General features: G+C 42.4%; 1 protein-coding gene across 4 annotated transcripts in view; it reads right to left on the bottom strand.

Annotated features, from left to right (window-relative positions):
* Positions 1-22,414, bottom strand: part of pacs2 (phosphofurin acidic cluster sorting protein 2) — a 255,496-nt gene that overhangs the window by 100,233 nt on the left and 132,849 nt on the right. For all 4 annotated transcript variants that reach the window (XM_067991238.1, XM_067991241.1, XM_067991239.1 and 1 more), the window contains exon 2: positions 5,279-5,366. In XM_067991238.1, coding sequence (XP_067847339.1) covers positions 5,279-5,366 — 88 coding nt within the window. The remainder of the gene's footprint in view (positions 1-5,278; positions 5,367-22,414) is intronic.

The following is a 22,414-nucleotide window of genomic DNA, read 5'->3' as shown; positions in this document are numbered from 1 at the left end:
CTTGGACACATATATTGTTATAATAAAATGCACAAGGCTGGGATAATGAAACAATGAGCAGAGGTTTTGAAATGCTGCTAAATAGGCAAACAAAAGCAATACTATCTTTGTATTGTCCCGACCAAACCATATTGATTTAATAAACCTGCATTGTGCCTAACAATGCTTTTATTAAATAAAGAGCTGTTTACACAGTTTGAACTGAGTCAGTGAAAATAAATTGATTTCATCTGAGGAAGGAGGAAGTCTCCGAAAGCTTGTGAATTTAAAATAAAATTGCTGGACTATAACTTGGTGTTGTAAAATTGTTTACAATTGATTTCATCTGGTACAGGGACTGAACACGAAAAGTGCAACGGTGAGTGTGAAAGAAGGATTGTAACAGTGGGTGGAAAGAGAAGGTGCAGATGGGAAAACGAAGTTGAGGTGCAGATCTGTCATGAATTAGTGGATTGGTGGAGCAGACCCGAGGTGTTGAATAGCATAATCCTGTTGCTAATGTTCCTACGCAACAGTGTGAGAGAGAAGGGTTGCGGTAGTGAATGCAACAGTGAATATGAAAGAGAGTAACTACAATGCTGCATGTAAAAAAGGAATGCAAAAATTAGCATTAAAAAGAACGATCTCAACTGCGGGTGTGGAAAAAAGCAAGCGCAACAGTAAGAGAGAGGATGGGCAACAGGAAGTGTAAGAAAGTCTGCGCATTGGACAGTGAGCAGCAAGATTGCAAAAGCAAATAGGGAGACCCTGCAAAACAAAGTGGGAAAAAATTGCATAAGATTTCTTTTGGCCGAGACTGTCTCTCACAACTCACTCGATAAATCAGTCTGATCTAGTCTAGTATCAGCCTTGGCTCAGTGGTAGTGTGTGTGAAAGTGTGTGTGTGTGTGTGAGTGTGAGAGAAAGAGTGTGAGTGAGAGAGAGAGAGAGAGACACACACACACACACACACACACTTGGCAAGGGCAGCACCAGGCTCAGCTGTGATGCTCTGTGAAGTCAGACAGTCAATACTAGGTATTTGGATGAGATAGTGGAGTGAGTCAATGCCTGAAGGATAGGAGGGGAGCCAATTAGTGAGAAAGCAGGAGATAATATTGGGATGGGGAAATGTGAAACCCATGCCATGTCATCAAATTTAACCAGATATTGAAAATTTCAGCATTATGCATGCCTCAAATATGTTTCTTTGGGGTATTGCAGCTCATATTATGACATACTTATGATTATGACTATTAATTATGACAAAACTGAATGTCTTTCTCTTGAATGTCTGGTAAATAATACCTCCTCATTATTAGAGCTAGAAATTGATGACACCCAGGCTGGGCTCCTGGAGTTCATTAGCTAGGAGTCACCACAGCAGAACCTGGGAGCAGGAGCACTACATTAAGCTGTGATTACATTTACAATCAGCACTTCTAAGGCCTGAATGGAGCAGGAGATACAATTAGCTCTCCACAAGAAGGCTAACAAGAGTCACTGATTCTGCAAGGGTTCACAAAACAGCCCGGGCCTCTGGAAATTGTAAACCACATTATTCCCCCCCACCCCCAGATGCTGATGGACCTTCGCTGAACTTCCAGCATTTTGTTTTTATTGTATGTTTCCATGGTTGTGGTATTGCAATGTTAAGCAGCAGCAGTCATTAATGCTAATATATAAATAATCAGCACCATATTGCTCAAATCATACACATGTTCATATTAAACACAAGTTCAAATCCCACTATGGCAATTTGAGTATTTGAATTCAGTTTTAAAAAAATCTGGAAATAAAAAGCTGTTATCAGTAAAAGTGACCGTGAAGCCGTTGGATTGTCGTAAAAACCCAACTGGTTCACGTCCTTTAGAGAAGGAAACCGCCGCCCTTACCCGGTCTGGCCTACATGTGATTACAGTCCCACATGCAATGTGGTTGACTCATAACTGTCCTCTGAATTGGCCTTCAGTTGGGCCGAATGGCCTTTTTCTGTGCTGTAACTTCTATGTTGACATTTTGTGCTCGAGTTTAAGGTGCTTTGATATTGCCGGGTTTTATTCCCTCCCGCCTAGGGGTGCCGTCTTCTATGAGTCATTTTCTCTCTTTTATATCGGGCCTCGCTGAGCGCAGATTTAAGAAATCTTGGCAAATTTACTTTCGGGTTGTAGAGAACTGGGCATCGGGAGCTGCTGCCATTAGCACAGATCTCACGCGATACGAAAGCAGCTTCACTCGTTTGCTAGTTGTGCTCTGCAGTGTGGAGACTCAGTTGCTGTATCAGTGGAAACACAGAAAACCAGCTCCCCACATTTACTTCCATAATGATGGCCCCCCTTGATCCGCCTCTACAAGGCCCTCTGCTCCCTGAGCATGGGGTGTTTATACTATGGATGTGGCCTGCACAACAGTAATGTAAAAGCACCTTCAGCGAGTCATCTGCATACTCACCAACATCTGATGATCCAAAATTGGGATGGGGGAGGGGGATGGAAGAGAGGGATAGAGGTTGAAAAACCTACCAGCTCAGCTGTGTAGTGCTGTGGTGAGTCAGTGAGCCATTTGCTGCTGCATGCTGGGAAATTTAATTATTTTTTAAAAGTATTTTATTATTTTGCAGAACACTGTTACAAAGCTCGTTGAAAGCATGACTCAGTCCATCAAAAAACAATCGATCAACCACAGCATGGATTTGCAGGGCCAACTCAGGGATAGGTTGTCAAGTAGGTGTCCGCGTTGGGGGTGGATTAGCGTGAGCTAAAGCAGAAGTGTTAAAAGCAGCACAGCACAAAGCTGAGGAAAGGAGTAGGGAACAGGGATAAACATTTGTACAATTTTTCGATGGGGTCTTTGCACCAATCTGCTGCGTGCAAAAATGGGACCTATAGATTGTGTAGTGTAGATTTCCAGAAGGGTCTTTCAAAGCCTTGAAGTCTGGCCAGTCATGTGTGTGTGTTTTTTTTTGCTTAAGAGTGTGGCAGAGACATAGGCAAATATATAGTGAGTGACATACACACAGATACAGAGATAAAAGTGCTAGATCAAACAGAGACATAGGCACACACACATATACGTAGTAAGACAGAGTGATGTACACATAAATACAGAGATAAGAGTGCTAGAGCAAACAGAGATTGAATTGCAGAGACAGGGAGAGAAATTTAAAAAAAGACAGACAGCGTCAAGATGTACTGCCAGTTTGCATTCTCCTTTGAGTATAGTTTCAATAGAAATGACTGAGGAAATCTCTGAGCAAATGAAACAGGATGTGGAGATGCCGGTGATGGACTGGGGTGGACCAATGTAAGGAGTCTTACAACACCAGGTTATAGTCCAACAGTTTTATTTGAAATCACAAGCTTTCGGAGCTTTCCTCCTTCGTCAGGTGAGGACTCACCTGACGAAGGAGGAAAGCTCCGAAAGCTTGTGATTTCAAATAAAGTTGTTGGACTATAACCCAGTGTTGTAAGACTCCTTACAAATGAAACAGGACATAGAGATGTACATCAGTATCCCTAAACAATGATAAATTAAGATAAATTTCAGAAGTGATGCAATCTAAGCAGGATGAAACAAACCAGACACACATAGCTTTGAAACAAGTTACAGAAGTAACACTGCCTCCCTCTTGCCCCTCCCCCAAAATATAAAGGTTGGATTTATTTTATTGAGTAACCTTACTGAACAGTCAGGTCCAGGGCCCAAAGTATACAAAGTGAGCAAGAGAATATCATATAAATCATGGAATAGTGATTAGGTAACATTATGTTCAGATTTTAAAACCTGCAGATTGTAACAGAGGCAGAGGTAAGTGATGGAATATGGAGGATGACAATATTTGCTGGTGGGAGGAACCAGATTTTTTAGGGACAATGGGGGCAATTTTAACCTAATCCGCCCACATGAAACTGATTAGATCAGGTGCAACCCTGGTTTTACACCCCACCCGATTTTACTCTCCATTGAAGTCATTGGAGAGTAATATTGGGCGGGGTGTAAAACCAGCGTTCCATCCGATCCTGTTGATTTCCTGTCCAGCAAGTTAGGTTCAAATTGTCCTGAATATCTCTATAGAAGTGGAGTGCGTAATGACATCAAGTCACCAAACAAGCTTACAGAAGCACAGGTACATCTGACTAGAGTTCACATGGCCTCTGCTATTCGACCAGTTCTTAACTTTTTCTCTATCAGTCCTGCCATATCCACGCCATGCCACCCTTCGAATTAGCCTTATTCACCTTTAACCTGAGGAGAACCAAGCTACACTTGTGAACAAATCCTACTGGCTGATATGACTCTGGCTATCTGCCCCACCTACAAGAGAATGCTGTGTGTTTAAGCCCAAATACTCTTTTTCTGCAGCCAGTACTGTACAGTTGGCAAAACAGCTTCTCAATAAATAGAATGATTAGATCATATGACCAACTGAGACATTGTATGTCAGTAACCATCAGTCTCATTGGCTCCAGAAATTCCTGAGTGTTTGAAATATCTCCAATGCCAATCCGGTCAAGAAAACACGAGAGAATTTTGTACCAAATTATACAACACAATCGCCTACACATTCAGTTAATACAAAGTGTTTCACAGTCCTCGATCTTGCTTTGTGCTATTTTTTGTCTTCAACAAGGCGATGAAGTAAGTATTCATGGATACATAGGAGACACACAGCTGCCAGAAAGTTCACTTAAAAAGGGAGCCTGGTTTGATGATGAGTTTCTAAATAATATTACAGCTTGCTTACAATTCAACACAACAATCAACTGGTTTAAAATTGAACAATAGGGCAAGTGATCAGGAAGATTACAGCAAAAAATACTGAAATGGAGTTTGACTTATCAAACTCTCAGCTACTGCGCAGATTCAAGTGCGCAAGACTCTACTCCCATAAGGGAACAAAGGAAGCTAGGCCAGCTTCGTGCTGATATCTGGGTTTGATGTAGATAGAAGTGAATTAGTGGAGCTGCCCTGGTTAGTCTGTGCATTTTTCCTTGCATTTCTATGAAAGCAGTGCAATGCCTGAATAGGTTGGGCTATGTGGTACAGGTGGAAACAGACATCGAGTCAGTTGCCTGGTTACCTGGCATGCTTCTGAATTGCAGTTGATGTGCTCCAACTCGTGGATCGATGCCGCACCAGTAACTTAGGTCACACTGTTGCCAATTTTGGAGTCAATCCAATCTTTGCTCAGTAATAAAGCCCCAACAAAAGACTGTGGTTTATAGACGGGTTTCGTTCTATTTGTTCTTACAGAGCAAAGTTGGAAAGGACTGCACAAGTTTAAGATTAAATACCTTACCTGCATTTTGACAGCAATAACGACTGAAGTGAGTTCCTTGTCCAACTCCTTTACGACAACTAGCTTCTTTAGTGTTAAACTGCACAATCTGGAAAAAATACACAACAATTTCAGGGAAATGTGGAACAATCATCAAAGCAAAACAGCAACTCATAACTCATTAGTACCTTAGGCAGACCTTGGGTTGTCTCTACTCCCTTCTGAGGCTTGCCCTCAAACATCCCACTGCAACTAAACAGTTTTAATCAGGCTGCATTGGGATAAACTCCATTGCCAAGAAAAGCAGCAGTGGGGAGCTAGGCAGCCAAGCTGGAAAAATCTGCCCATTTCTGCAGAAAACTACACTCCCATCCCAAGTGGCCTGCAAATTCCATCCTTTCAACAAAGTGCAGGTTGGGAAGTTTGGCCCTCAGTACGAAAGTTACTACCCTGTTAAAAAAAAAAATGAAACTTTTGGTTCAATCCCTAAGATAATCCGTCGTGCCTCAGGTTATATAAGCTGCCAGAAGGTATTGGTTCGGCATGTTGGTGGGGGAATGCTTGTGATTTGGTTACCATTTACTTAGTAGTATTCTTAAAGCTTTGTGATATGAAAGAAAGAAATGAACATTCAAGTTTCCCAGACCCAGACTCTTTTACTAGTTTCTAGACAACCGAGATCTATCATCAAATTCCCCTACGATGTTGCAATAATATATCTGAAAAGTAAAACAAAATGTAAATTGAATGTGTCGATAAAGTAAGTATGCTCAGCAGACCATTAAAGAAAAAGAAAAGAAAGACTTGCAGTTTTGTAGTGCCTTTCATGACCTCCAGATATCTCAAAGCGCTTTACAGCCAATTAAATACTTTTGAAGTGGAGTCACTGTTGTTATGTAGGAAACACGGCAGCCAATTTGCACACAGCAAGCTCCCACTAATAGCAATGAAATAAATGACCAGATCTTCTTGTTTTAAGTGTTGGTTGAGGGATAAACATTGGACAGGACATGGGGGAGATCTCCCCTGCTCTTCTTTGAATAGTGCCATGCGATTTTTACATCCACCTGAGGGCAGACGAGGTTTAACATCTGATCCAAAAGATGGCACCTCCGACAGTGCAGCACACCCTCTCAGTACTGCACTGAAGTGTCAACCTAGACTATGTGCTCAAGTCTCTGGAGTAGGACTTGAACCCACTACCTTCTGACTCGGGCGAGAGAAGCTACCAGAGAGCCGCAGCTGACACTATAATAATGTTAGTACAGAGAGGTCAAGTGTCATACAAATTTACTGTACATGTCTTGAGAAAGCATTGCCGCAGCAATGCTTTCTCAAGACATGTACAGTAAACTAGTACCAGATTGATGGAATCTTTAATAAAGTAGAGTTATGCAGATTAGTTTTTAACTCACCAACTCCCGGACAAACCAAAATGATATGCTCAGAACTCCAATTCCTCCTTCCCAACCACCTTGCACCTCTTCTGAGGTTGAGGCTAATTGAACGGGCAATGTATAGAGATCTTTCCTCTGCATTTAACCATTCTGGAGAGTGTTTGACGCTGATGTATTGTTAATACGCATACAGTATCCTGTGCTTTATGGAAGTTTTTTAATCCTCTTTTACTGTTTGTCATTGATATTAGCACCAGAAGCTTGGTGAAGCAGTCCCTTTGGACCTTGGTGTTCAAAATGGGGGAAAAGTGTCCTGTTTCCCAATGCTAACACTCTTCATCTTGTTGAGCACAAAAAATAATTTTAAAAAATGTACCCAACTTATGAGATAGATAGAGCCTTGTAGCTTTGGAGCCTTGGTCAGATCCATCTAGAGTACTGCATTCAGTTTTGGGCACCGCACCTCAAAAAGGATATATGGCCTTGGAGATGATGCAGTGCAGATTCACCAGAATGATACCAGGCTTAGAGGGTTAAATTATGAGGTCAGGTTGCGTAAACTTGGCTTGTATTACCTGAGTATAGAAGATTGAGGGGTGATCTGATCAATGTTAACAAGATTCGATAGGGTAATTACATTTCCTCTAGTAGGGAATCAAGAATGAGGGGACATAATCTTAAAATTAGAGCTAGGCCGTTCAAGTGCGAAATCAGGGGCCACTTTTTCCACACACAGGGTAGTAGAAATCGGAAGTCTCTCCCCCAAAAGGCTATGAATACTGGGACAATTGGAGCTTTCAAGACTGAGATCGATAGATTTTTGTTAGGCAAAGGCATTACATAGAATTACATAGAAATTACAGCACAGGCAACAAGCCATTCGGCCCAACAGATCTATGCCGTGCTCCACACAAGCCTCCTCCCACCCTACTTCATCTCACCCTATCAGCATATCCTTCTATCCCTTTCTCCCTCATGTACTTATCTAGCTTACCCTTAAATACATCTATGCTATTTGCCTCAACTACTCTATAGTTCCACATTCTAACCACTCTCTGGGTAAAAATGTTTCTCCTGAATTCCTTATTGGATTTATTAATGACTATCTTATGGCCCCTAGTTTAGAGCTCCCCCACAAGTGGAAACATCTTCTCTCCGTCTACAATATCAAACCCCTCCATAATTTTAAAGACCTCTATTGCATCACCCCTTACTAGAGTTTGTTCAGTGTTTCCTGATAGTTATAACCTCTCAGTTCTGGTATCATCCTTGTAAATCTTTTTTGCACCTTCTCCAGTGCTTCTATATCCTTTTTGTAATATGGAACCCATAACTTGCACAGTTCTGGTCATCAAGGGATATGGAGCAGGCGTAAGTGGAGTTGAGGTAAAAATCAGCCATTATCTAAATGAATGGCGGAGCAAACTCAAGGGGCTGAATGGCCTACTCCTGTTCCTAATGTGCCTATGAGCTTCCAAGGAGTTAATCTCAGATATATCAGTTCCTCTTAATTGCCTTCCCAGGATACGACTATTGCAAAAGTATTTTGGTGCGCAAACCGAAACCAAAGCTCAATGGGCGATTGCAACCTCACCATTATTTTCCACACTAACTCGCACGTCAGGACGCATGAATACTGCAGCTATCAATGTATGAAACAGGTAGCTGCAGTACGGGTGTTACAACAGGCGAAACCCTGTCTGCGCTGCCTGAGTGAAACTCTGTTAAACAAATATTTTGTATCTGACTTCACAGTAGAAGACACAAAAAGCATACCAAAAATAGTGGGGAACCAAGGGCTAATGAAAGTGAGGAACTTAAAGTAATTAATATCAATAGAGAAAAAGTACTTGAGAAACTAATGGGACTAAAAGCCGATAAATCCCCTGGACCTGATGGCCTACATCCTAGGGTTCTAAAAGAGGTGGCTGCAGAGATAGTGGATGCATTGGCTGTGATCTTCCAAAATTCCCAACGGATTGGAAGGTAGCAAATGTAACTCCGCTATTCAAGAAAGGAGGGAGAAAACAGGGGACTACAGTTCAGTTAGCCTGACATTAGTCGTTGGGAAAATGCTGGAATCCATCATTAAGGAAGTAGTAACAAGGCACTTAGAAAACCACAATATGATTAGGCAGAGTCAACATGGTTTTACAAAAGGGAAATCGTGTTTGACAAATTTATTAGAGTTTTTCGAGGATGTAACTAGCAGCGTAGATAAAGGGGAACCAATGGATGTCGTATATCTGGATTTTCAAAAGGCGTTCGAAAAGATGCCACATAAAAGGTTAGTTACGCGAGATAAGGGCTCATGGAGTTGGGGGTAATATATTAGCATGGATAGAGGATTGGTTAACGGACAGAAAACCGAGAGTAAGGATAACGGGTCATTTTCAGGTTGGCAGGCTGTAACTAGTGGGGCGCTGCAAGAATTGGTGCTTGGGCCTCAGCTATTTACAATCTATATTAATGACTTAGATGAAGGGAACGAGTGTAATGTATCCAAGTTTGCTGACTATACAAAGCTAGGTGGGAAAGTAAGCTGTGAGGAGGACACAAAGTCTGCAAAGGGATATAGACAGGTTAAGTGAGTGGGCAAGAAGATGGCAGATGGAGTATAATGTGGGGAAATGTGAGGTTATTCATTTTGGTAGGAAGAACAGAAAAACAGAATATTTTTTAAATGGTGAGAAACTAGTAAACGTTGGTGTTCAGAGGGACTTGGGTGCCCTCATACAAGAAACACAATAAGTTAGCATTCAGGTACAGCAAGCAATTAGGAAAGCAAATGGCATGTTGGCCTTTATTGCAAGGGGGTTGGAGTACAAGTGTAAAGATAGATGTCTTACCACAATTGTACAGGGTTTTGGTGAGACCTCACCTGCAGTACTGTGTACAGTTTTGGTCTCCTTATCTAAGGAAGGATATACTTGCCTTCGAGGCGGTGCAATGAAGGTTCACTAGATTAATTCCTGGGGTGAGAGGGTTGTCCTATGAGGAGAGATTCAGTAGAATGGGCCTATACGCTCTGGAGTTTAGAAGAATGAGAGGTGATCCCATTAAAACATATAAGATTCTGAGGGGGCTTGACAGGGTAGATGCTGAGAGGTTGTTTCCCCTGGCTGGAGAGTCTAGAACTAGGGGGCATAGTCGCAGGATAAGGGGTCGGCCATTTAAGACTGAGATGAGGAGGCATTTCTTCACTCAGAGGGTTGTGAATCTTTGGAATTCTCTACCCCAGAGGGCGGTGGATGTTGAGTTGTTGAGTATATTCAAGCCTGAGATAGATAGATTTTTGATTTTTGGACTCTAGGGGAATCAAGCGATATGGGCAGGAGAATGGAATTGAGGTCGAAGATCAGCCATGCTCTGATTGAATGGTGGAGCAGGCACGAGGGGCCATATGGCCTACTCCTGCTCCTATTTCTTGTGTTCCTATGAATTCTGCTGCCCAGGAAAGAGCTCTGTGCATGTGCGTTTAGAACGCACACAGCTTCTGTCCTGGGAGTCACATTTTAAATGCTTGGACAGTGCAGCTGCACTTCTGAATATTTAAATTAATTACAACAACTTGTATTTACATTGCACCTATAACAACTGAAAGCCGCCAACGATGGAGCGATGAAAAGCAGGGATGAGCAAAAGGCCAGGATTGGAGGAGCGCAGAGCTCTTGGATGCTTCGAGGAGGTTACAGAGATAGGGAGGGGCGAGGCCATGGAGGGATTTGAAAACAAGGATGAGAATTTTAAAATCAAGGCATTGCCGGACCAGGAGCCAATATAGGTCAGCGAGCACAGGGACGATGGGTGAATGGGGCTTGGTGCGACTTAATACACGGGCAGCAGAGTTTTAGATGTGCTCAAGTTTACAGAAGGTGCAAAGTGGGAGGCTGGCCAGTAAAGCAGATTACCGACAGATGTAAGAAATGCCAGGGCACTTTGCACACTTGGCTTGATGCTACACTGGTTTTACACTCTTCGTGGTGTCAAATGGAAGAAGACCTTCTATGGAGAAGGTCTCGCACCACTGCTCTACAGAGTCGACTCCAGATTAGTGTTACAATTTTAGAGTTGGTGAGGCGTCCCTTTGCACAAAGTCTGAAGTTGGAGTGGAGATGCACATGTAAAACATTCAGCTTTCAAGCTTTGGTCTGCGTGCTTTTTTTCTTAGAAAAAAATTACTTCTGTGTTGTAAACAAAATCATTTCAGGAACTGAGAAAAATGACAAGATTAAAAGAAGAACAGCACTTCCATTGAATCAGGATAAAGATGTCAATAGGTTCCACTTAAATGCTAATACAAAATTTTATTTCTGACAAAAACACCCCATTGTCACAGAACAATGGCACTTCTTTCTAAACAAGCGTGAAAGATATTGTCATCTCTGGTGTTGAATGGTACCATGTTCTAGTCACAGCAACACAATGAATGTTTCTCCACTTCGTGCAACAGAAAGGCATTCATGCCGCGACAGTGAGTGCAGCTCAGCAGTGACTCACTACAGTATTCACTCAGCTAAAAATAACAGGCAGGCTTTGAGAAGCTGACCCAGAGACCCAGTGTTTGCACTTAGAAGAAGAACGGGGGAATAAAATAGATGCCTTTGGCACGAACTTGTACTTCAATTCAGGCAACTGTGACCAGCATTTCATTCTGGAGAGCCATTCTACAACAAAGTGCCGCGATTGCATAAAAATATATTTTTTAATTCTCTTAATTATCCATCTATCATCAGACAGGAATTATTCTTTACATAAAGTGCTTTAACACTGATAATGCAGACTACTAGACCATCATTTCAAAGGCCTTAGAGTGCCTGATTCCCACCAATACAATAGCCTAAGTCATTCCATATCATTGCCAGTAGACATTACAAAGTAAATGTGAAATCAATACAGTCCCCACTACTTATAGCGGGCGCTTTCTTGCGAACACAATTTGCCCGCTATACGCAATGGCCAGTATAATATTTCTTGGAAACTTCCCAGGTTTGTTGAGTTCCTCAGGGCAGTGTCCTAGGCCCAACCATCTTCAGCTGCTTCATCAATGACCTTCCCTCCATCATAAGGTTAGAAATGGGGATGGTCGCTGATGATTGCACAGTGCTCAGTTCCATTCACAACCCCTCAAATAATGAAGCAGTCCGAGCCCGCATGCAGCAAGACCTTGACAACATCCAGGCTTGGGCTCATAAGTGGCAAGTAACATTCGCGCCAGATAAGTGCCAGGCAATGACCATCTCCAACAATGATGTGGAGATGCCGGTGATGGACTGGGGTGGACAAATGTAAGGAATCTTACAACACCAGGTTAGACTCCAACAGTTTTATTTGAAAATCACAAGCTTTCGGAGATTATCTCCTTCGTCAGGTGAGTCACTCGCCGCAGAATACCCAGCCTCTGACCTGCTCTCGTAGCCACAGTATTTATATGGCTGGTCCAGTTAAGTGGCTCACCACCACCTTCTCAAGGGCAATTAGGGATGGGCAATAAATGCCGGCCTCGCCAGCAAAGCCCACATCCCATGAACGAATTAAAAAAAATACTAATGCATTGAGCCATGAAGTGGATATCTTTGACAAAGGACTGTAACCCAGAGTACACACATTAGCTTGCCCCACATACAAGTGCACAGTAAATAATCAAACAACCTGCAGAGCACAGACTGCACCTAGACCAAGGAAAATGAGGTCTGAGAGTCTGCCATCAGATCATGGGAGTCTCGTCACTCAAGTTTAATGCGGGGGAGCAGGTTCAGTATGTCTTGCAGTCAGGTCTCTATCACACAGTGGGCTCAGTGGGTAAATAATCTTCTCAAAAAGCAGCCTGACATGAAAATATTGCCACAAAAATAACCCAATAAATAGAGCCCAGTTGGGAAGCAGAAATTGATCCTTCCTTTTAAATTTAATGTGAAAAATGAGTAAACACAGCAATTTCTACCCAAAATAAACGGAGCACTTAAGATGCTGTAACCGGCAACTTTGAATTTGACGTTATAGCAATTAGCTAATGGTTATCGCTTTTTGGCCAATATAAGCAAGCGACTGCCTATTTTAAATATGGACGTTTTAAGTGGTGGGGACTTGCATTTTGCAGCCATGAAAGTTGGATCAATTGGCACGTTGCCTTTCCACTGTGGAAGTCTAGTTGCAGCACACCAGATTTAAATCTACACAGGCATCCTTGTATTTGTACATTTCAGCGTGCCACAACTTCTATCTGAAAGGTGGGACTGAAATGACAATTCCAGATCAATTGCATTCAGGACAACAGCTCACTGGATGTGCATTAAAGGGATGGGTTCACCTGAATTGATAAACCATGAGGCTAGTATTAATTTATTGGTGTGTTTTTGAAGTCTACCAGCTTTTCCTTAACTGCCATTGCAGCCGCTGGGTTTTTCACCACGTGTCAGAACAATTTCAATTTTGCTAAGAATGTAATGCTGGGCCATAATCGTAATAGCGTCAGCTGACAGAGCAGTCTGCATTATCCAAAAATAATGTTCTATTTTACTGGGATAGGCTACATAGAGGATTGTAGTGAATCAAAGGGCAGTAATTAAATTGAGCAGATTTCACATTATCAAATTGCTGTAAATTTTCAAGTTGGTGAACTTCACATACGAATGTTGAATGTACTCATACTACATTCCTCTTTTTTTAAAAAGGAGAATGGATGGAAAGAATAAGTTAAAGTCTTGATTTCAATGCAGGAAAGGCAGGATGGTGCCTTTTTTGGCTTAGATGGAGCAAAGCTCACTGCAATTATTGATAAAATAGAGGAAAAGAGTCTTGCATTTACATAGTATCTTAACATGTCTCAGAAATGTCTCAGTGTGTCTCATATAATGAATTACTTTGAATGGCATTAGTTCTTGCTATGTAGGCAAACATGGCAGCCATTTTGCACAAACCCAGGTCCCATAAATAGCAGAGCCAAATGAGCAGTGAATATGTTTTTGGTGGTGTCTGCTTAGATACCAAAGAATTTCCTGCTTTTCTTTGAATAGTACCAAGGACCTTTAACCTGCATCTGAACCACCGAACAGCAGATGGGATCCCAAATTAATGTCACTTGAAGGGCAGATCTCTGAAAATGCAGCATTCCCTCAGTACTGATCTGTGGTGGGGCTTGAACCTACCTCTGACAAAGGTGAGTGCTGCCAAGGTGATGAGGAGGGTGCGAGACAGCAAGTGTTAGCCAAGCTTAAAAGTGAGAGAGGGATTAGCTATCAGATGGTAAGCTTATTTTTGGGTTCAATTGAGGGATGCAAAAAGGTGCTACAAGGTCATCGCCAGATAAGGGAGCAGTATTCAAATCTCGGACAGACTTCAACTTTATAGAGGAAAGGAAGTGCTTACTATGATTACACCAAGCATAGGTGTTCTGCTTGAGGTCAGAAGAGATGTTGAGACTCAAAGCTGTCTTTGAATATAGATGCATTTAAGGGGAAGCTAGATAAGAAAATGAGGGAGAAAGGAAAAGAAGGATATGCTGATGGGGGAGATGAAGAGGGGTGGGAGGAAGCTCATGTGGAGCATTAACACCAGCACAGATCCATTGGGCCCAATGGCCCATTTCTGTGCTGTAAAATTCTATGTAATTGAAAGAAACAAGACTTCATGGCTGCGGTGATGAACATAGAGATCATCAGGCTACAGTGACTCTGCAAGAGGTTGTGAGCACTGAGGGCATGCGATCCGAAGGAAGTTGATGAATGTAGAGTGGAAGTGTTAACAGAAGAGTGGATAAGATTAGATGGTGAAAAGTGATTATCGATATGAAGGTGGAACAGAGTGTTCGAGAGGACAGAGTCTAGGAAATCTTAAATTGATGGAAAAAGAGTCAGATGATGAGCCATCAGCTATAGTGCAGATAGAGTTCCTTGAGAGGAAACTAGATAAACATTGGTTTGGTTGGAAACCAAATGATTGTAACTTGTCATTAACTACATGGTGCCAGAGCTGTGAAAGGCTTTGGAGATGTGTACCAAATAATTCATCAAAATGCTCAAGAGCAAAATCCAATAGGTTGGTAACATGGACAAGATGATCATCAGCGCAATGGTCAAGCTGAACACCACAGCAGGGATCATGGATTAGGCAAGAACTTTCAAGGTCATGGATAATTTGAGAGTCAACAGCAGCCTCCATAACTTCAGAAAGTACTGATGTAAAAGATAAAAGTGATCACCTCTTACTCTAACTGCCCTGTTGCCCTCACATTGGTGGAAGGAAGAGATTTTGGATTGCAGTTGACCAAATCATATGGATCAGGAAGAATGCCAGATTTGATCCCTGGTCTTTACCAAGTAAGCTGGACTCCAACAGGGTGAAGACAATTCAAAAATCATAGTGGGATCACACTCCTGATTGCTAACCAGCAACTGCTCCTGGAAAGTAGTGCATATGGGTAAGTCAGGTGAAAACAGGATGTGGCACAGTCATAAATCCCCCCTGCACCCACCAATTAAATGACCCACCAACCTTCACTGTCCAGACTTGTATATAAAGAATGTGCACTTGGACAAAAATGGACCAGTGCCTTTGGGAAGAGAGGGGAGAGATCTGGATGGGAGAGGAGAGACAGACAACAGAAATTCCAGTATTGGGATTGATCTAGTAGTCATAGAATTAAAGAACACTGCACTGAGGACCTATGTTCACTGAAAGGTCAGTCAAGGCTGTCCAAACTCACTTCATTTAGCCTCATCAGTTTACTGTGCTTATCCATCATTGCAGAGATGCCTTCATCTATGCTTTCTGCTTGATCAGACACAGTGACCCAGGTTCACACATCTAGTGGCTTTCAAAGTCAATAAGTCAATACATGAGCCTCAAAATGCAGCATTCCCAGGCTTACAAGCGCTATATCAGTACCTTTAAACTGATTTGGTGGAAAGAAGGGATTGTGGATCACAGTTGACAGAAGATAGATTAAACTGGAAGGTATATGAACTTTGAGAGTGAAACTATCAAACAGAAATTCCAGAAACCCAACACAAAGGTAACCAGATGACACAGGTTTAAAATAGTTGGCAAAAAAAGCCAGAGGGGAGAAGAGAACGTCTTTTACTCAGCAAGTGAAGATCTGGAATGCACTGCCTGAAAGCAGAAGAAAGCAGATTCAGCAGTAACTTTCAAAGGGGAATTGGATCTCTACTTAAAAAGGAAAAATTTTCAGGGCTATGGGGAAAGAGCAGGGGAGTGAAACTAATTGGATAGCTCTTTCAGAGTGCTGGCACAGGCACGATGGGCCGAATGGCCTCCTTCTATGCTGTATGATTCTATACTTCTCTACAAAGCTACTTGGACCAAAATAGGTTCCCTTGCAACCATAAAGCACTATAGCACTATCTCCTATTGTGAAATACTCACCACACAACCTCTGGGGCAACAAAAGAAGCTGATCGACTCAAAAGGAAAACACCAATGCAAACAGTGCAGGTACCAAATTTGAAAGATGCTGCATTTTATGCAGAATAGCTTTACTCAGGAAAAGAAAGCATCCACTTTGCAGGAAAGTTGTGCTCCGATAGGGATCTTGGCACCAAATTGAGATTTGCGCATGATTCTTATAAACGCTGCCCCCCACCCCCGCCGCCTCAAACACCACACCCACCACCACTCTGTACAAGTTAACATGCACGAGAGCATGTTCCCTGGAAAGCTTTGAATTTTACATTAAAAATGGTGCATTATGATTAATTTCTGTACATTCCTTTATTTTACAATTGATAATTTTGTAAACTATAGGAAAAATAAATTACAATTGTTTTAATATATATTCAACAGTCCAACCTGATTATCACTCCCCTAAAAGAGACCCTGAGTAGTCATCACCTGGGACTGAGAGTGATTTTTTGCAAGGTTAATCACTAAATTCGTCTTGCTCCTTATTACAGGCAGGCTTTCAGATCTTTACCATTTTACCCTGCGTTTCCCTTTAGATCTCTTCTCCTCTCAAATCTGTCCCCTCTGCAGTGCGAATCCTCTCCGCTCTCCAAAAGAAGCAATCTCTCTCCCTACTCCCACAGAAGTTTACCTACCCCTGACACGCTCTTCATTGTCAGACCTGGCTACATTTTGTATCGCACACTTTGCTCTAGAAGCAGACTCAGCCCCACGCTGCAGTGGGAATTCCAGATCTGGCACAAACTACCATGAGGTCAGGAATTCCTGCTCGCAGCCTGTAACCGCAGTGCCAAATTCCGGAGTGAAGCAACAACATAGGGTAGAAGCTAGAGCCAAGACCAGCATTGAGGAGCTCCACATGGAGTGGAGCAGCAGTGACCCCCACTTCTATGCCAAGGAGCAGAGTGGTCATGACCACAGGTTAAGAACTGCTGTTCAATAGAATGTGAAGCCACCCACTCTGAGCCTCGTCACACCTCCACTCAAGGAAGGGGACACAAGTAAAGAAGGAACGCGTCAGCTATTGCAGTGTAAGCTCACTGAAACAGCTCCTTTCAAACTCCCTCATCCACCAGGAAAAAAAATGCACTCACTTCCATACTTGTCTAAGCCAGTGTCCTCAGGTAGCTATACCAGCATCTGATGGTTGACTTGCTCACCAATGTAACTAGAGATGAAAAACAGAAACAGCTGCTTGTGGTCAGTGTTTCACAACTCATCAAAACCAGGAAAGGTGGTCACATTCATATCTAAATCAGCACCAAATGTTGCGTTAAGCATGAGAATTGAGCACAATATGCTTGACGGTACAATTCCAAAACTGTAAAAATAAAAGATCACTTCCTCACTGCAATGTAACTATTGCCAGAAAGACTAAAATAAAGGTAAACCAATCGGAATAGACAACCAGAGACAGCATGGTGACACAGTGTTTTAGTGTACAAACACACTGTCTCCAGACTTTATCAGAACTCATCTCCTCTCTCAAATGCACCAGGTACTCCTTACACCCTCTTCTGACCCAGCTCCTGACTACCCAACTTTCCCTTAATGGTCCCATCCTTGCCTTCATGTGCAGACTCGTGCCCACCCTATTCAGAGATGCCATCACATTCCTCCTTTTAAAAAAAAGCCTGCCTCTCTATCTTTTCAAACTACCACCGTCTCTAACTTGCTCTCTCTCTCCATGCTCATTGGACATATTGCCGTTGTTCAACCCCATACTCACCCCTCTCATCAACTCCATTTTCAAGTCCCTCCAATCAGTTTTCCAATTTGTACACAGCACCAAGACCATTCTTCATGGCTGTGTGATTGGATTGCTGTCCTTCCTTGGCCTCTGCTGTCTTCAGCATGGTTTACCTCCATAGCACAGCAATACATCACCATATCCCTGTGCAATCACCACACCTCCTCCAATCTTTCCTCCGCCTCCTGTGCCCACACAATAAGCTCTGGTGTGCCTCACTGCTCCATCCTCCTATTCTTCATCTCAACAGTACTCTTTGCCGATATTATCCCTAAGAACAAGGTCAGTTTCAACATGTTAACAGAAGACACCAACTCTACAGTTTTTGCCGTACAGTCTGACCAACACTTTACATGAAAAATATATCTATACTTCATTCATTTACTGGCTTTAAAAAATCTTTCATTTTCAAAAAAAGCCTTTCATTTTTAAAACAAGTTTTCAAATCCTGGCAGGTGCTCGTGCCTCAAATTGTGCATATGGAGTTTCACCGTCCAGGGAGGAAAAAACACAAGTCAATTTGCACACACAAATCAATGGAACAGGTTCGACCAAGGAGTGTGCGCTAAGAGAAACAACAGCTGGAAACCGAGATTTCCCAGTGGGTTGGAACTGCAAATGATTACATGTATCTTCAGGAAAGCACAGTAGGGCACAGTGACTCATTGTGCTGGTGACCCAACAGCTTGGATCTGGGTCACAGCTGCAGCAACAGACTGACAGCTTCATAGGTTTTGCCACCTACAAATGTAGAACATGGGCAGTTACACCACTCGTGGACCAGTGGCCATTTGGATGATTGTATACTCACTTATACTTCTGTCCAACAGACCCTCTACTGAAACAATGCAAGAATCTCTTCAGTGAAAATTCACCATCTTAGGTAGCTCAAATCATAGTTCCAACAATGGAGGAAAATTTATTGAGCTGTGACCATGCCGACTCTCCATATCCTTTTCCGGGCTTGTATTCTTTAGAAAAAGAGACTTTAAGGTGACACAGCTGAAGTTTTCAAGAATATGAAAGGAATTGACCAAACTGAACTAGGCAATTTGTGAATGTCTCAAATACCGAAGGATACAAGTTAAAAATTAGGAAGCGAAGAGCAAGATGGGAAAGCAAGTGGAACCTTAAAGTAAAAATATATACGAGCATTTCTTTAGCTCCAATCAAGTTCAAAACATTTCAAGACAAGGATTGTTTTAGGCCTAGAGTTGAGCTTCAAACCCCATAACCTATCACAAAGCCTGCTCACTTCTATCTTCACAACCTAGCTTGGCTCTGATCCCACAACTGCCGAAAACCTTACTCACACCTTCATCACCTCTAGACTTGATGGATTAGGCTTTCCGTCTCCCCCCAGCTAATTCTTGGCCAATCCTCAGAGGTCAGTGGAGGGCACTGAGTTGGGGCAAAAGTGAAAGGCGGGCCTGTGCAAGCACTCTCTGAGCGCGATCCTGCACAGGCCTGATCAGATACCAAGACAGCTTCTTAAATCAAATTTTTTTGCTTTTACAAACAGCACACTGGCCACCTCTTTTTTCTGCTGCATACGTTCCGCCCCAAGCAGAGGCCAGAGAGCCTGTTTCCTGTACGTTAATGACCTTGGAGCTGGAAATATGCCCTTGATCAGGAGGACATCTCACGGTAGGCAGAAGTGCCCTCTTAATTTCTGCTGATGAAAGACTGAACTGAAAGACTGAACTAAAAGCCTAGGCCAATTTCTCTAATGCTTTCGTTGACCTCCACCATAAACTCTATCTAAAACTCTGCTGCAAGTATCCCGTCCTACACCAAGTCCTGCTTGACCATAACCCTCCATCCTCACTGACCGACACTGGCTCCCTGTCCCCCCAACATACTGCATTGAAATTCCTTGCTCTCATTCGCAAATCCCTCCATGGCTTTGCCCCACTCTACCATGGCAACCTCCTCCAGTGTTACATCCAATCCTGCGTCTTCCAATGCTCCAACTCTGGACTTCAGAGCATCCAACCCTCCCTCCAATCCCCCAATGGTGGCAGAGCCTTTAGTTACTGCAGCCCTATCCTTTGGAACACTCTGCCTACACTGCTCCCCTTCCAAAGCCTTCTGATAGCTCGGTTCAAGAGGCAGGTTATCAGCCACCTCTCCTATTTCTCAGTAAGGCTCGGTGCCCATTTTTTCTTCCTCTGTGAAGTGCCATGGGAAGTTTTACCTAAATTAAAGGCACTTTTTAAATGTAAGTTGTCATCAGATTTCTGAATTTTTCTGGATTTGTTGATTCACTAGCATTTTATTTCTGTGTATATTTTCTGCAATGATGGCATTATTTTCCTTTGACACGGTCTTTCAGAAATAGAACAGCCTGACTCCCCCTTTCATTCCCGGAAGTGCAACACGATTTGCAAGAGGTCTCCTACACAGATAAGTTTGGTCTGGAATTCCCTCTCCAAACCTCTACGCCTCTCTCCCCTCTTTAAGAGGCTCCTTAAAACCTAACTCTTTGATCAAGCTTTTGGTCACCTGTCCTAACATCTCCTTACGTGGCTTGGAATCAAATTTAGTTTAATACGCTCCTAAGAAGCACCTTGGTAAGTTTTACTACATTAAAGGCACTATATAAATACAAATAGTTGTTGTTGCTGCAAGCACTGACTGGAGAGAGTCAGGTTGGTTTTGCTGTAATAATCTGTTAGGCGGCTCGCATGTCCCCCGCTGTATATCAATTTGTATCTGCAAGGTCCAACTAAAAATAATAGTTTAGCTAAAAGTATACATTTGATAAATGTGAGTATAAAAATCAAAGGCTCTTTTGGCTCAGCTGAGTTCATACTGTAACCTGTAGCAAGTTTAAAAATTAGCTGCAGAAGTACCAGTGAATAGCACCAGTGATCATCTTCCAGGCTGCTCCACAGTGCTGAACGGAGGCATCTGAGCCAGGAACAGTCAGTACCAGCTTTGTACTGCTTCATACTCTACAGTAAAGGAGGAGGTAGTAGCGATATTGGATAGGATAAAAATAAAGACAAGGTACTTAAAAGATTGGCAGTACTCAAAGTAGAAAAGTCACCTGGTTCAAATGGGATGCACCCTAGGTTACTAAGGGTGGAAATTGCCGTGGCTCTGGCCATAATCTTCCAATCCTTCTTCAGTATGGGGTCAGTGCGAGGACTGCAAATGTTACACCCGTGTTCAAAAAAGGGGAGAGGGATAAACCCGGCAATTATAGGCCAGTCAGTCTAACGATGGTGGTGGGGAAACTTTGACACACAATAATCCGGGATAAAATTAATTGGCACTTGGAAAAGTATGGGCTAATAAATGAAAGTCAGCATGGATTTTTGTTAAAGGAAAATCACGTTTGACTAACTTGATTGAGTTCTCTGATGAAGTAACGGAGAGGGTTGATAGGGGTAGTGCGGTTAATGCAAGGACTTTCAAAAGGCATTTGATAAAGCATTTGATAAGTCACATAATAGACTTGTTAGCAAAATTAAAGCCCCAGGCATGAAAGGGATAGTAGCAACATGGATACAAAATTGGCTAGGGAACAGAAAGCAGTGAGTAGTGGTGAACGTTGTTTTTCAGACTGGAGGAAAGTATACAGTGGTGTTCCCTAGGGGTCAGTATTAGGACCACTGCTCTTTTTGATATATATTAATGACCTGGACTTGGGTCTTGAGGGTGTAATTTAAAAGTTTGCAGATGACACGAAGCTCGGAAATGCAGTAAACAATGTGGAGGATAGTAACAGACTTCAGGAGGACATAGACAGACTGGTGAAATGGGGATAGACATGGCAGATGAAATTTAAAGTAGAGATGTGTGAAGTAATGCATTTTGGTAGGAAGAACGAAGAGAGGCAATATAAACTAAATGGGACAATTTTAAACAGGGTGCAGGAACAGAGAGACCAGGGGATGTATGTACACAAATCTTTGAAGATGGCAGGACAAGTTGAGAAGACTGTTAAAAAAGCATATGGGACCCTGGGCTTTATTAATAGAGGCATAGAGTACAAAAACAACAAAGTTATTTAGTTGAGAGTGAGGAACTTAAAGTAATTAATATTAGTAAAGAAAAAGTACTGGAGAAATTAATGGGACTAAAAGCCGACAAATCCCCTGGACCTGATGGCCTACATCCGAGGGTTCTAAAAAAAGGTGGCTGCAGAGATAGTGGATGCATTGGTTGTGATCTCCAAAATTCCCTAGATTTCAGAACGATCCCAATGGATTGGAAGTTGGCAAATATAACACCGCTATTCAAGAAAGGAAGGGGAGAGATAACAGGGAACTACAGGCCAGTTAGCCTGACATCAGTAGTCGGGAAAATGCTGGAATTCATTATTAAGGATGTGGTAACAGGGCACTTAGAAAATCATAATGTGATTAGGCAGAGTCAACATGGTTATATGAAAGGGAAATCGTGTTTGACGAATCTATTAGAGTTTTTTTTTGAGGATGTAACTAGCAGGGTAGATAAAAGGGGAACTAGTGGATGTCGTATACTTGGATTTTCAAAAGGCATTAGATAAGATGCCACACAAAAGGTTGTTACGCAAGATAAGGGCTCATAGGGTTGGGGGTAACATATTACCATGGATAG

This window comes from Heptranchias perlo, chromosome 10 (genome assembly GCF_035084215.1).
Source record: "Heptranchias perlo isolate sHepPer1 chromosome 10, sHepPer1.hap1, whole genome shotgun sequence".
NCBI classification, from domain to species: domain Eukaryota; kingdom Metazoa; phylum Chordata; class Chondrichthyes; order Hexanchiformes; family Hexanchidae; genus Heptranchias; species Heptranchias perlo.
This window is presented reverse-complemented; position numbering and strand designations above follow the sequence as displayed.